Source organism: Octopus bimaculoides, chromosome 11 (genome assembly GCF_001194135.2).
Source record: "Octopus bimaculoides isolate UCB-OBI-ISO-001 chromosome 11, ASM119413v2, whole genome shotgun sequence".
Taxonomy (NCBI): Eukaryota; Metazoa; Mollusca; class Cephalopoda; order Octopoda; family Octopodidae; genus Octopus; species Octopus bimaculoides.
Genome location: NC_068991.1, coordinates 7,096,053 through 7,112,073, shown reverse-complemented (window position 1 = coordinate 7,112,073; position 16,021 = coordinate 7,096,053). Strand labels below are relative to the sequence as shown.

General features: G+C 36.5%; 1 protein-coding gene across 3 annotated transcripts in view; it reads left to right on the top strand.

Moving 5' to 3' along the window:
* The window catches only part of LOC106877171 (kinesin-like protein KIF16B), a 229,232-nt gene that overhangs the window by 163,043 nt on the left and 50,168 nt on the right, over positions 1–16,021 (top strand). For all 3 annotated transcript variants that reach the window (XM_014926000.2, XM_014925999.2, XM_014925998.2), the window contains exons 3-8: positions 7,632–7,701; positions 12,260–12,379; positions 13,256–13,372; positions 13,892–13,924; positions 14,705–14,757; positions 15,571–15,689. In XM_014926000.2, coding sequence (XP_014781486.1) covers positions 7,632–7,701; positions 12,260–12,379; positions 13,256–13,372; positions 13,892–13,924; positions 14,705–14,757; positions 15,571–15,689 — 512 coding nt within the window. The remainder of the gene's footprint in view (positions 1–7,631; positions 7,702–12,259; positions 12,380–13,255; positions 13,373–13,891; positions 13,925–14,704; positions 14,758–15,570; positions 15,690–16,021) is intronic.

Here is a 16,021-nt window from a genome sequence, read left to right as displayed (position 1 = left end):
TGTTTTCTGGCCCCGAAATGGCAGATCAGTCTTTCTAATGCAGTTCTTCTTATGTTGAAAACATGTATTTGCCAGGGGAGTTTCTCAGTGATGATTAGGTTTAGTGTTTGAGGCAACCTCAGGGGTTCTGATTGAATGTTATCTATGTATGGGGGAGGGGGGGAGGAATGGCGATTGTGTCTTTATATTGTTGATGGAAAGAAGTTTGGCATGACCTCTTTCTTTGGACAATTCTTATCAAGGTCTCTTTTTCCATGAACACAACAGAGATTTGCTGTGAGGTGTTTATGTTGAATGTGAATGATGCATGCAGAAAGTTAGGGAAGTATGAAGTATGGTTTCATCTGCATAGGAATAGGTATTGTAGGGGGGGGGTGACAAGAAGGCAGAGTGTAAGGGAACAAAATCAAATCTCGGATCACAGCTGCATTGACAGAGAGAGCTCCATAAAGACTGTTTTCAACGGTGTTGTTGTTTAGTCCCAAGTATGTGTGTAGGATACACACACACACAAATAAAGCCACATGGCCCAATGGTTAGGGTGTGGCACTCATGATTGCAAGATCATGGTTTTGATTCCCAGCCCAAGTGGTGCATTGTGTTCTTGAGCAAAACACTTCATCTCATGTTGCTCTGCAGTCACTTCAACATCTGACATATGGTGCATTGAGCACCTGTACAGGTAACGTTGAATTGATGGAGGGAATGAGCTGACCTGCAGCACATACATTTGGTCACTGTAAACAAACTATCTTCACTGGTTGTTCAGCAAAAAGTTGTGGCACCTCATCTATCATTTACAACAGAAGAGTCCACCACCACCACCACTGCCACACACGCACACACATTTAGAAGGTTGTTTGTTATGGCTGGTCAGAGAGTGACCTTAGCTGTGTAGGTGACTTGTCAAACTCAATGGCAAGATACACAATGTGTGTGAGTGTGAGTGTGCACTCTTTTAAAGAATAACGGATATTATGATTTTTACTTTTAAGTGGTCTTCTCGCTAATTGTATGTAATCATTTCTTGATTACTTTTCACCTTTTATGGTGATACTTCCTAACTAATCTTTTGATACAACTGCAATTTCTTTTCCTATTGGCCGCAGTCAAATGACTGAAACAAGTAAAAGTGAGTAATTCCTAGATAAATGGAGTAGATGAATAGATATCATATTCTTCCACATAGTATGATAGACTCACCCATCAAAGACGACGTTTAAGAGTTCAACTTTTGCCAAATGACCTGCACAAATGATTTGTTTATTGTGATCAAATGCATGTGCTGTACATTAGCCCCTTCCCTCCATCAAATTAACATTACCTGAACAGGTGCATGGGGTATCACACATTAAGTGTTGAAGTGATCGCAAAGTAACACAACATGAAGTGTTTTGCTCAAGAGTATAATGCACCACCCAATCTAGGAATTGAAACTGCAACTTCAGGATTGTGAATGCATCACTCTAACTATTAGGCTATGTGCCCTCCTGATAATAAATTCACAATTTGTGAGATAAAACGCTTAGCACCATATCTGTTTCACCTTTAAAACTTTATATATTGAGATCAATGATTCTTAAACAGTTCACTGCTGCATTGTAAAGGATAAATAATAATAATAATGATAATAATAATGAAATTATTGTATACAGTGCTCAGGTGCACTACAACTTGTCAAAAGTGCGTATAAAGCATATGTAGTAATGTACAAATGTCTGGAAAGTGAACAGTGTATGAGTCAGATACATGCTTGCGTGTGTATGGAGGGGAGAAAATCAGGTGTAGTGTTGGCGAATCTCAGGAAGCATGGAAGTTTTGAAGGATGCAGTGCTCCGACAACTAACAACTGATGCTGGCAGTTTGTTCCATACTTTTTTGAAGCATATTTTCTGCAGCTGGACACTTTTCCTGTCACCAACGCTCACCTGTTTCTAACAAAGATATTTTGCTGTCGCCAGATATGTTTTCACAGAAGATTGATACACAGCATAATCCTTTCTACTATAGGTGCAAGGTCTGAAATTTTGAGGGCAGGGGCCAGTCGATTAGATTGACCCCAGTATGCAGCTAGTTCTTAATTTATCAACCCCAAAAGGATGAAAGGCAAAGTTGACCTTCGTATAATTTGAACTCAGAACATAAATACCGTTAAGCATTTCGTCCGGCATGCTAACAATTCTGCCAGCTTACTGCCCTGATACAAATAGCATAATGTCAATACAAGGACATACACATTTTTGGCAGGCCTGTTTTAGTTTCCATTTATCAGGTCCACTCATAAGTTTTTAGCTAGTGCAAGGCACTTGCCCAAGGTACCATACAGTGGGACTGAACCTGAAACCTTGCCGTTGAAAAGCAAATTTCTTAACTCTACAGCCAAACTCATGCAAACACTACCTTGCTCTAATGCCTGTACCTACTTTACAACACACCTGATGAATCTAAGCAAAAATTAATCCAAATAATTAGCTTTATAAATATTTACTTTTTTCCAGCTTTAAATAATTGGTAATGTTTTGATAACATTACTATGTACACTTAAAGGACTTAACGAGAAAAAGAAGTTAACGAAGGATTGTACATCTATGTTGATAAATGAAAAAGAAAATAGCAAAGTATCAAATCTTTTGAAAAGAAAGTAATTAAATAATTAATCAAATTTATCTGACAGTGTACCTTGAAATATAGCTGGTATATTTTATATGTCAAGTGTTGTAATGAAAAGACATCCTGTCGAACCCAGCAATTAACCAAAGTATATATGTCCTCTCGGTTATTTTAGTCATTTTTATTTGTACTGTTAGAATGAATCACCTGTGTTTTGCTACTAGTTCGTGCAACATAATATTGGTCATTGTAACTGCTGCTTAGACCCAAGCCAAGACTTTACAGAAATTAAATATAATTAGACATGCAGCTGGAGGTCTGACTAGTTTCTGTGTCAAGCTGTGCAGGACAGACTATAAATCTATTTATAATTTTGCTTTATTTTATTTAAGAAATAATAGCAAATGGTTTTGAAACATGAGCTTTATAAGTGTAATGAATAAAAAGGCATCTTTGAAAAGGCTTTTTTGTTAATTATATAGCATATCTCTTATTAATTAATTAAAACAATATATACTGGATCTGATGTGTAATTAGAGTAATTAGACTTATTGATATTGTAAAGAATAATCCATTCAGTGATATGATAGCCTCAGGTTGACCAAAGCCTTGTGAGTGGACTTGATATACGGAAACTGAAAGAAGCCAATCATGTGTGTGTGTGTGTGTGTGTGTTCGCCTGTGTGTTTGTCCCCCCCCCCCCCATTGCTTGACACCAATGTTGGTATGTTTACATCCCCGTAATTTGGTGGTTCAGCAAAAAAGACCGATAGTATAAGTACTAGGCTTACAAAGAATAAATCCTGGGGTCGATTTGATCGACTAAAGATAGTGCTCCAGCATGGCTGCAGTGAAATGACTGAAGCAAGTAAAAGAAAGAAGAAAGAATATTTAAAAGGTGTCCTAGGAGGATCTCTAAGTCCCGATAGTATCAAACTGATAGCTCAGTCCTGATGACTAACCAGCACATTAATGTGCAATACTCACCCCACAATAATGAATCATTCATTTCTTAAAATTATCTCCCCTTCTTTTTGAGAGCCACCTACAATTACTGTTTGACCTTTGTTTTCTTTCGCTTACTAAGAGAGAAATTTCACTGTATTAAGAAATTTATGCTTATGTCATTCAGTACACTTGTACCTATTTGAATTACCTCAATCGAAGCCATTAGATTATTTCAGTTATTGGCTCAGCTCCACCTAATTTGGTCTTACCTTTAATTACTTTCTTTTAATTGTTTCAGTCATTGGACTGCAGCCATGCTGGGGTACCACTTTTAAGGGTTTTAGTTAAACAAATTGACCCCAATACTTACTTATGGATTTTGGGTTTTTTTGTTTTTAAGTCTGGTACTTATTGTATCGGTCTCTTTTGCCGAACCACTAAATTACAGGGATGTAAATAAACCAATACCAGTTATCAAGCAATGGAGGGACAAACACTCACACACACACAGACACATATGTATATATACATGTATACATTATATACATATGATGAGGTTCCACACAGTTCCCGTCTACCAAATTCACTCGCAAGGCATTGGTCAGCACAGGGCTATAGCAGAAGACACTTGTCCAAGGTGCCATGCAGTGGGTCTGAACCCTAAATTGCATGGTTGTCAAGTGAGTGTCTTAACCACACAAGCCATGCCTGCCTGCATCTGTATGTTAGGTGTAGAGTTAGGATATGATTTATTGAGCTGTCAAAGTCACAGAGTAAAAGGCATTAATGGTTATAGCTGTCCTAATTTTGCTCTTCGTTTTCTAGTACAGAATAACCTGGTGAGAACAGGAATTTTAGAAATAAGCACCAATTAAAGACATGAAAGACAGTAGATTTCTCATTTATCTTTTTTTTTGTTTTAAATTGGTACTTATAGCTAAAATAATGACACATTGAAAATTTCAATGGTTGATTTATTAATTCACTGGATTATTTATCTGAACAACATCTCTAATATATAGTATAGATATATAGTATATATATTCTCTATTGTAGATTTTTTTGTGTCCGTTTTGCAAACATCCTTCCTTTTGTAGGTTTCTGTATCCTGTTATATGGTTTGTTACCATATTTGATGGCATATAAAACACATTTTTTTTTTACCAAAAACAAAGTCGTCTCATAAAAATCACCCCAGGTTCTATATGTAAAATTGGGCTTCTCATGTTAATTTTATCCCTGAGGTTCTTTTTCCTGAAGACATGCTACTGAAATTGAGGTGCATTTAAGATGCAAGCGTGTCTTTTATGCCAAGTAAAATATGGTACATATAATAGGCACATAGTTATTCAGAATGTCTGTATTTATTTAACTTCCTTGATTATTTACAAAGTCACCATAACGAAATTAGTCTACACACTGCCAATAGTGGTATTGTTATTATTTCCATTACTGAAGTAAATTGTTCTTGTTCAGTTGGTAGAAGAGAAAGAGAGCTTAAGCAAGCCGTGAATTGTCATGGAAAGCATATAGTGGGAAAGGTCATCATTATACAAGGAAATGTTGCTAATTATGTGTCATTAACTTCATAAACAGCTCACAGATAGCTGACTCATTCAATTTTCCTCTCCCCACCTTTCAGTTCCCATATCCCCCGTACATGCACCAGGAAAACTTGTCAGACCCAATAGAGACAGTTTAATAGATTTTTGTTTTCTTATTTTCATTTAAATGTTATATTTGATCTTAAAGATATTGTTATTGTCAGTTATTTTGATTTTCATTGTAGTTGTGACAACATATGACAGAAGAAGAAAAATATAACAACAGATATCTACAAATCTTTTCTATTGTGTCTGTTGGTCCACATATACAAAGTTTTTGTCTCTTGAATGGCTAAGGCTGGCATCTTGCACTAATTCCAACATCATATTTCTTACTAAATTCATTATTTGATTCATAAATTTGAAAAATCTTCTAATTAGGCTTTTCTATGCACCTTTTTTAACTCTATTAATATATAATACTTTTGCACCAGTCTGCGACTCCATGTGGAACTTAGGGCATCAGCAAAAGATCATCTCTCATTTTTACCTCCGCCTTTGCTAAGGCGGAGGTATTGTTTTCAGTTGTATTTGTTTGTTTGCCTGTGGACAAGATATCTCAAGAACCGCTGGATGGATTTGAATGAAAGTTTCAGGGATGTTTGGCCTCGTGGCTGGCACGAGCTGATTAGATTTTGAGATCGATCCGATACTGGATAAGGATTCTGGATTATTTTTCCTGTTTTTTACTTAATTTTTGAGAGCAGCCAGGTTTATTTTTAGTATTCTCGTTTGTGAGCACAATCGAGTTTATTTCAGATATTCTCATTTTAAAAATCATCTCCAGCTAATTGTTGAGAGGATGTTGGTGTTGCCTTGGCGGAGGTTTCCGCTCTCTGAGTGCTCTTGTTTTTTTATGGGTTTATCCCAAACAAAGCTTGAGGCCACTGTAGCATAAAATAACTACAAAGAAGGAAAAGAAGGGGGCCTAAAAATTGAAAAGGTTTAGGGGACTGAATATTATAGACATGAGGAAAACAAAATTTGTTGAGACACACAGACATTAGCTAAGTTGAAGTTATTTGCTAACAACTGCTGGCTCACAGGTATTGGCTACTACAGTGGCCTCTGCTCCCCAGAGTGGACTACTTTTGTGCCACTACCAACCCACTTGTGTCCCATTCATCACATATATTGTGTCATTGTGCCCTCCCCTAGGCCTCACATTAACTACTTTACTCATTCCTTTCTACACCAGAATTTCAGCCCTCTACAATCTCTCCTCCCCACCTGTTCTTTAATTTCCAGCAGCTGTAACTGTTTAAGAGGAACGGTAACTGACAATCTCACAGGCCTTGAGGTCCTGAAAAGACCATTGACACAGCTTACCCCTCTATTGAGACTGAAAAAAAAAATAATATTATAGAAAATTGGAAAATGATTATATTTATGTGCATGAGATAAATGCAAACACACACATACACACACACACACACACACACACACACACACACATGTGTGTGTACGGATAAAAGACGTTTATGCAGATTTGGTTAATCACATGACAAAAAATAATTTGCTGAATAATTTGTCTCAAGTACTGCACATTTTCAGGACTTAGCAATTTACAGAGATAATACTTAAGAAGTGGAGGATTGTACAGATGTCTTAAGTGTTAATATTGGCTGCTGGCAGAAATGTTAGCACACCAGGCGAAATGCTTAGCAGTATTTTGTCTGTCTTATGTTCTGAGTTCAAATTCCCCCGAGGTCAACTTTACCTTTCATCCTTTCAGGGTTGATAAATTAATTACCAGTTGAGTACTGGGGTCGATCTAATCGACTGGCCCCCCCTCCTCCAAAATTTTTGGCCTTGTGCCTAGAGCAGAAAAGAATTTTGGCTGGCAGATATCAGTATGAGCCTGTGAACAGTTTATTTACTGAAATTGTAAACAGGACACCAGTTCATGTTACATTCTTAAGTCTTGGTACTTCTGGCTGACAAGACACGTGTTAAAACACCAATGTCCCAGAATCCCTTGCAATAATGAATTGAGTGTATTATAAACACATATTTGTCATAAAAGAGAAACCGTTCTCCTGTGGTATACACAATGGCAATTAACATATTTGCATTCAAATGTAAAGTGAGGTATTACTGTATTTCATTTTAATGGCTCTGAGGAAGCTATTGGGTATTGCACAAACACTCAGTTCTGAGTAAAACAGCTGCAAGCTAATAAAGCTGATTACATCTGTCCTTTTGTCAATCATTAGTGGCAAGAACTACAGGTAATTGATTAGCTACATTTTTAGGGGCCCAAATGCAGCTATTCATTAAACACTAATGGTATGAAAATAAGTAACTTCCAAAGCCTCTGCAGTTTCAACAAGGATCATACAGTGGTCTTTTGTGTTGTATATATATATCTGAGATATATTAAAATATGTGAGGTAATTTATTTATATTTCAGCTTTTTACGGAACTAAATTATAACAGTTATTGATATTTTTTTTTTTCCATTTTCAGAGAGGAAGAACTTGATAGCAAGTTTATAATCTCTATGGAGGACAATAAAACCACAATCATAAATAACAAGGTCAGTGAAAGATTTACTTGTATTATTGACTATGTAATGGACATTATAACAACCACATCGTAACACTAATAAGGTTTTGTAAGGTTAATTATGAACAGATTAAGCTACTATTTGATTTAATAAAGATGCAAAGCATTGTCTTCGTTTTGTTGTAGCAGAGTACACAATAACTTATTAAAATGTTGGATGCCTTGGCTGCATCATCATCATTTTAACATCTGCTTTTCCATGTTTGCATGGGTTGGACAAGGTTTACTGAGATATATTTTCTACAACCAGATGCTGTTCTTGTCACCAACCCTTATTTGTTTCTAAGTAAGCTAATATTTCCCCATGGCTGGGCATGTTTTCAGAGAATATTGGAAATAAATGACTAAGGCAGTGATTCTCAACCATTTTTTTGCCTATGGACTCCTTTGACTCCTATTTTCCTCGGGCAAACCCTCATAGCTATTTGATGAAAAAAAAACAAACCCTTATTGTATATTTATAATCAAATTTTTATTAAGAACTGTATAAAAAAATTGTTAAAATATTTTGTGTATTATAGAAATATGACCAATTTATTGTATATATATTTTAATGACAAAATCTTACATGGACCCCTAAAGGGCATATGTATCCTGGTTGAGAACCAGTGAGATAAGGGATGAAATTTGGAAGGTAGTAAGGAGTTACCAGACTTCAAAGTATTATCGTAAGTGGAAATGTTATTCCATGAAACTAGTGTCTCCAAGAACCAAATTTAATGAGCATAATCTATAACCGAATTAATATCATATTTAAGTCCAAAAAAATAAAAAATGCCTGTGAAAATATTTTGTAATTGTAAGTTGTTGGAAATATATATATATATTTTTTTTCATTTTTGGACTAAACATCCACATAACTTATTTTCAATGATAAAACAACAGATACGTCAATACTTGGGACCAGTAAGATCAAAACGCAAAAAAAACTGTAGTAAGGTAATCTTGGTTCAGCATTCATGTTGTTTAATTGTATTTTTTTTTTTCAGATTAACATGATAATATAATAATAATAATAATAATAATAATGGTTTGAAATTTTGCCACAAGGGCATCAATTGTAGGGGAGGGGACAAGTCGATTACATCAACCCCAGTGCTCAACTGGTACTTATTTTATCGACCCCAAAAGGATGAAAGGTAAAGTTGACCGTGGCAGAATTTTAACTCAGAACATGAGATGGGTAAATGCCTCTAAGCATTTTGCATGGCATGCTAACTGTTCTGGCAGTTCACCATCTTAATAATAATAATAATAATAATAATAATTAATAATAATAATAATAATGATTTCTTTATTAATCACAAGGGTTTACAGTAAGTAAAACATTATGGACAATACAGAACAAAACAAAGAATGTGTGTGTGTGTGTGTGTGTTGTGAGGGTTTTGCATGTAAACAAGACTAACAAAAAAAAGAAAGAAATCAACAATGTGTAATCCTCATTAGGGAGGAGACGCTTGACAGCTGCCCATGGAAAAACCCCATAAAAAAACCTTGGGTACCCTGACTTTCGGGGCAAGTGCCTTTTTTTCCTTTCCTTTTTTCTAACTACAGGTATATGCTCAGGGCAGGACCTTTCACTGCATCATTCTCGCCACTTTCATCAACAACATTATTTTTCTTACCAGATTTATTTATCTTTCCTTCTTTCTTATATAAAGGAAGGACCCATTATTTACACTATAAATGATAGCCTTAGTTATGAAGCATATATTCATTTACCATATACTTTCATATAAAGATCTAACGTATCCGATTATAGGTTACTATGGGTTGCTATGTCCATCATGATTAGGCCATAGATGAGAGTTTCTAAGTATGTATGGAAAATAAATGAAGCCTAGACATGGTATCACTGAAACAATAAACCACTTAATTTTAGAATTACTAGTTATGGCTCAGTGGTTAGAGCATCAGGCTCACAATCGTGAGGTTGCGAGTTTGATTCCCAGACGGTGCTGTGTATTGTGTTCTTCAGCAAGACACTTTATTTCACGTTGCTCCAGTTCACTCAGCTGTAGAAACGAATTGCGACATCACTGGTGCCAAGCTGTATCGACCCCTTTGCCTTTCCCTTGGATAATATCAGTGGTGTGGAGAGAAGAGGCTGGTCTTCCATAAACAACCTTACCGGACTTGTACCTCAGAGGGAAACTTTGTAGGTGCAATACCATGGTTATTCATGACCAAGGAGCATCTTTACCCAATTTTTTAAGGTAATCTGATTGTCCTGCTCAATCACAGGGTTTATATTGTATTCAGTCACAAGATTTCCACTGCTGTTGATATTTACTCATCACTGTCATCATTGTCATTGTTTTAACATCCACTTTTCTATGCTTGTATGGGTTGGGGGGAATTTGTCGTGGCAGATTCTTTGTGGCCGGATGTCCTTCTTGTCACCAATCCTCAACTGTTTCCAAGCAAAGTGATATTATCTCAAAACCAGACGTATCGTCAGGAAAGATTGAAAATATAGGACACTACTTGCTTGATACTTATAGCTGATAAGGCAAGGTGACAGTAACACACACACACACACACACACACACATCAGTAGCTGATGAAAAAACCCCAAGAAAAGACTGCAGTTACATTGACCTTATGCTCTCTCTTTGCTGTAGGCTTTTTGCCCTAAAACTACTGACTGTGGAAGCAAAATACGTTTAAAAATGCCAAATTAATTTTAAATTTTTCTCAGGGTTTTCTTATCAAATTACATTCAACTACATTGGAACTAATGTATCCTTTATAAGGGTCAGCATAGTATTCCTTAGATCTGTCATGAACCTTAGGACTCATATAAGGCCAGAACTTAACCTGGTTTCCACAACGTTTAAGTGGTTGAGATTACAACCCCACCCTCGACACCCACCCACCCACTCAAGTGGGGCGACAGTCTGTCGCAGAGTCAACATCTCAGCCACTGCAGCAACTCATTTACAGCTGAGGGAATTGGAGCAACAGGAAATTAAGTAATTAAGTGCATTTGCTCAAGAACACAATTCAGCACTCTGTCTGGGAATTGAAACTGCAATCCCATGATTGCAAAATGTAATACCATAATCACTTGGCTACACAATTTCAAAGTTGTACTCCTACACTACTCTGCTCTGTTTTCAACTGAGGTTCATAACTTCTAAAATTCTACTTTGACAGACTGTTATGAAGATTAAATTTCATATTATAGTGATACAATCTGTAGTTTATAATTGTATGAGTTTATAGCAATTTCTAAAATGAATTGAAAAGTAAATTAAATGTAATAAAAGACAAACATTATTCTATTAATATTAATATTCGTGTCTTCCATAGGCATAATACGAGGCTAGTATGTTGTATGTATTTATTTTATGAAACAATTTGTTTATTTTATGAAAGGCCAATTCGATACTAGTAGGATTTTAACTTGAAATGTAAAAGAACGACACACTAAATGCTCTGTCACAGTTAAACCAGCTCAGCACCCTATATCTTCTCATAACTCTTCACCCTTGTTTTCATAAATAAAGGAGGTTAGTTCTTAATGGATGAAGAAAGTAAATTCTTGAAAAAATATTGTATTCTGAGGTCAGCTCTGAGACCATCATCACATAGGAAGGTATAATTCTAAAATATATTAATTATTGCCAGTGCCGCTGGACTGGCTCCTGTGCAGGTGGCACATAAAAAACACCATTTTGAGCGTGGCTGTTGCTAGTACCGTCTGACTGGCCCTTGTGCCAGTGACACGTAAAAGCACCCACTACACTCTCGGAGTGGTTGGCATTAGGAAGGGCATCCAGATGTAGAAACTCTGCCAAATCAGATTGGAGCCTGGTGTAGCCATCTGGTTCACCAGTCCTCAGTCAAATCGTCCAACCCATGCTAGCATGGAAAGTGGACATTAAACTATGATGATAGCAAGCTGTTAATTTCTTTTGAAAACATTTAATTTATTACTGGCAATACTATTTTTTTTTTTTTAATTTTAGATATTTCCATTAATATTTATCATTTGTTTTATTTTCTTCATTTTGTTCTGTTGTGAAAGGCACATGGCTCAGTGGTTAAAGAATTGAACTTACAATCATGAGGTTGTGAGTTCAATTCCTGGACTGGGCTGTGTGTTGTGTTCTTGAGCAAGACACTTTATTTCACGTTGCTCCAGTTCACTCAGCTATAGAAATGAGTTACAACATCACTGGTGCCAAGCTGTATCAGCCTTTGCCTTTCCCTTGGATAACATCAGTGGTATGAAGAGGGGAGGCTTCCATAAACAAGCTTGCCTGGACTTGGGTAATTTTCTAGGTGCAATTCCACGGTCAGTTTTGACCAAAGGGGGTCTTTACTCTTAACCTTTTTGTGTTTTATTTACTAATCAAATACTAATAATAACTTTTATTCTTCTTTTCAGTTTGCATGATTATAAATATTTTCTATATTAACATCTGTTCTCTGAGAATTGCATGTTTTTTATTTATTATTTTTTTTGTTTGTCTGTTTTTAATTTACAATATTTTACTGTCTACCATTTCTGTTTTTAGATTCCTGAAACAGTATCAGAAGGAGATTGTGGCCGGGAATCAATGAGAGTGAAAGAATTCACGTTTGATTTTTCTTTTTGGTCTGCCTCAAAAGCTACAAATTTTGCCAGTCAGGATCATGTTAGTATTGCTTATCTTTTATGTCTTTATTTGTATTCAGTGATCAAATTAGAATAGCTCTATGGACATTAGAATGACTACGCCTAGTAAGGTAATATTTCCCCAAGACTAGACATATCTCAGAAGATTGATAACAAAGGACACTGCTTGTACAATCGTGACATTCGCTTACAACTATCACATGATATACACAGACATATGTCATCATCATCATCATCATCATCATCGCTTAACAGCTGTTTTCCATGCTAGCATGGGTTGGACGGTTTGACTGAGGTCTGGAGAGCCATCGGCTGCACCAGGCTCCACTCTGATCTGGCAATGTTTCTACAGCTGGATGCCCTTCCTAATTCCATCCACTCGGGGAATGTAGTGGGTGCATTTTACATGCCACTGTCACGGGAGCCAGTCAGGCGGGCCTGGCATCGATCATGTTTGGATGGTGCTTTTTACATGCCACTGGCACAAGAGCCAGTCAAAAGGGTACTGGTATTGGCCACAATTGGTTGGCGCTTATATATATATATATATATATATATATATATATATGTTTGTTTTCCATGCTGGCATAGGTTGGATGGTTTAACAGGAGCTGGCCAGATTCCAACTGTCTATTGTGGCATGGTTTCTACAGCTCGATGCCCTTCCTAATGCCAACCACTTTACAGAGTGTGCTGGGTGTTTTCTATGTGCCACTGGCATGGATGTGTTCATGCAGTACCGGTATGAGTGCATTTTATGTGGCACCAGCACCTGCAGAAGACATGCCTGTATGTATGGAGAACAGCATAGACAGATCCGTCTATTTTATGCTATTGTCAAGTTCAGATAATATTTCCATTGTTTGTTTATTAAATCTGTTGTTCTTTCTTTAAGGTTTTCCAGTCACTTGGTCTTGATGTAGTCCGATCAGCATATGATGGCTACAATGCCTGTGTATTTGCTTATGGTCAGACTGGTTCTGGTAAGAGTTACACGATGATGGGAAACCAGGTGAGTCAATCATCATCATTCTTGTTAAGGTTTTTTCTACAGATATCCTATAGAACTTACAGTCAGCACTAGTTTTTGCTACAACATTTCGTATTGAGATGTCAGATGTAAATAAGCAATGAGATCAGCGACAAAAGTGGGTAATGAGTGTGTATGCCACTTTCTGTCAACAAAAAAGTCTTTATTAGACACGACAAAACTTTAACACGAAATAGCTTCCAAAATATCAAATTTTGTCAAAAACGTTCAGAGTAAACTGTGTTCTATGTGAGAAATTATACCAGTATTCGAAGTTTCAAACTGTTTAGTTAAAAATATTAATTTTAAAAATCTGTGATTGAGTTGGAATAGATCCACAGTTTCTTGTTACTCTCAAGATATTGGTCAGTAGGAATCTGTGGTAAAAGGAAAACACTTGCCCCAAATGACCTGAAGTTTGTTGTTAATTATAAAGAAATATAATTATATTTTCCTTCTATATCATTCAATAACTTGTACTTTTAATTATTTTATGACCAGGATGACCATGGGCTGATACCAAGGATATGTAAGGTGAGTATTGTTTGAAGCTCTATCTCTTTTCATAATTATTCTATATTTATCCATCATCAACAGTAACATTAATTATTGTTAGCAATTTCTGTTATTGTTATCACTGGGTTTTTTTGTATAATAATATGCACGGTAGAGCTATATGTTTGTAATGATACTTTTTAGTTGATGTTGCTAAAATAAGTAAAAATAGAAGTAGAAAATATCTGTTCAGTTGTGTGTCACAGTAGCAGAACTAAGGTGTTGGGGACGATGAGGGCAGCCCACTCCAGGCAAGTTTTTATGGGTGTGGCCACACCAGTGCCTATATTTTTTATCTTTTAACTATTTAAACTTCATATACCCACTTCGAGCGTGGCCGATGCCAGTACTGCCTGATCGGCAGCTGTGCCGGTGGCATGAAAAAAGCACCATTTGAGCATAGACGATGCCAGTGCCCCCTGACTGGTACCCATGCCGGTGGCACATAAACAGTACTGTTTGAACATAGCCAATGCCAGTGCCGCCTGATTGGCTCCTATGCTGGTGGAATGTAAAAGGTGCCCACTACACTCTCAGAGTGGTTGGCATTAGGAAGGGCATCCAGTTGTAGAAATCATGCCAAATCAGATTGGAGCCTGCTGCAGCCTCCCATCTTGCCAGTTCTCGGTCAAACCATGGCAGCATGGAAAGTGGATGTTAAACAATGACAATGATGATGATTATAGTAATATTTCATCCCATTTCAAAATTTCTTGTTATTGTTGGATGATGAATATTTTGTGTTTGGTTTCTCTGCAGGAACTATTTTCTAGGATGGTTGATGGTAATTCAAGTTATCGAACAGAAGTCAGGTAAGTGTAACATGAGAGAACGATCAACTGTTGGTATAATTGATTTGGTATTGTTCTTTTCTGTGTGTTGTCAGGTTGATAGGAGAGGCAGAGGGCAGAGATTAATATTCTGTATAGTTGCAGGTATGACCATGTGGTTAAGAAGAATACTTTCCAACCATATGGTCTCAAGATCTATCCCACTGTGTGGCACCTTGGGTAAATGTTTTCTTCTGTAGCTCTGAAATGAAAATGAAAGATGCCCATCATTTGTGTGTGTGTGTGTGTGTGCATGTGAGTGAGTGTGTGTGTATTTGTGTTGTCTTGATATTACATGATGGTTGTAAATGAGAATCACTGTTATACAAGAAGTGTTGTTTGTTTCCAGTGTTCTGTGCAAAACAAGTCTGGGCATGAGAAAGCATTATCTTGCTTGGAAACAGGTGAGAATTGGCAACAGGAAGGGCCATGAGAAAATCTGCCTCAACAAATTCCATCTGATCCAGGCCCTTCCTGTTGCCAACCCTTACCTATTTCCAAGCAAGGTAATATTTTCCCATGGCCAAACACTTTTAGCAGAATATTTGAACTGAGTGACATTCATTTACAGCAATCATGTGATGTCAAGACAAGGAGGCACCTACATACATATGACAATTGCTCTCTCTCTCTCTCTCTGTAATATTCAATCATTCTTGTTTGCATTTATAAGTGTAATTTTTTTACTTTACTAAAAGGTGATGCATAAATTAGTTGCAAAGTTTTTTAATGTATAAAAAATTTTTTAACGAGAAAGAGTTTAATTATATTTTGGAAACTACTTCTCATTCTCAGCTTTTTAGAAATTTACAACGAAAAAGTTCGAGATTTGCTGCAGAAAACTCATGCTGATGATAAAGGCCTCCATACGCTTCGTGTTCGAGAACATCCCAAAGACGGTCCTTATGTTCAAGGTAATGAGATCTTTGGTCTCTTTAACTAACTCTGTAGCTAAAAGAAGAGACTTTCTAGAATTAAAATGGTCCTTAGATTAAAGGTGGTGAAAGCCTCCTTCTCTTTTAGTTAAAAAAATATCAACTTTGTCTTTTGGTTAAGCAGTTTGCTTCTCAGCCTTGTGGTCTTGAGTTCAGTCTCACTGTACAGCACCTTGGGAAAGTGTCTTCCACTATAGTCCTGGGCTGACCAATGTCTTGTAAGTAAATTTGATAGACAGAAACTGTGTGGAAGGCAAGCGTGCATGTGTGTATGTTTATATATATATATATATATATATATATATATATAT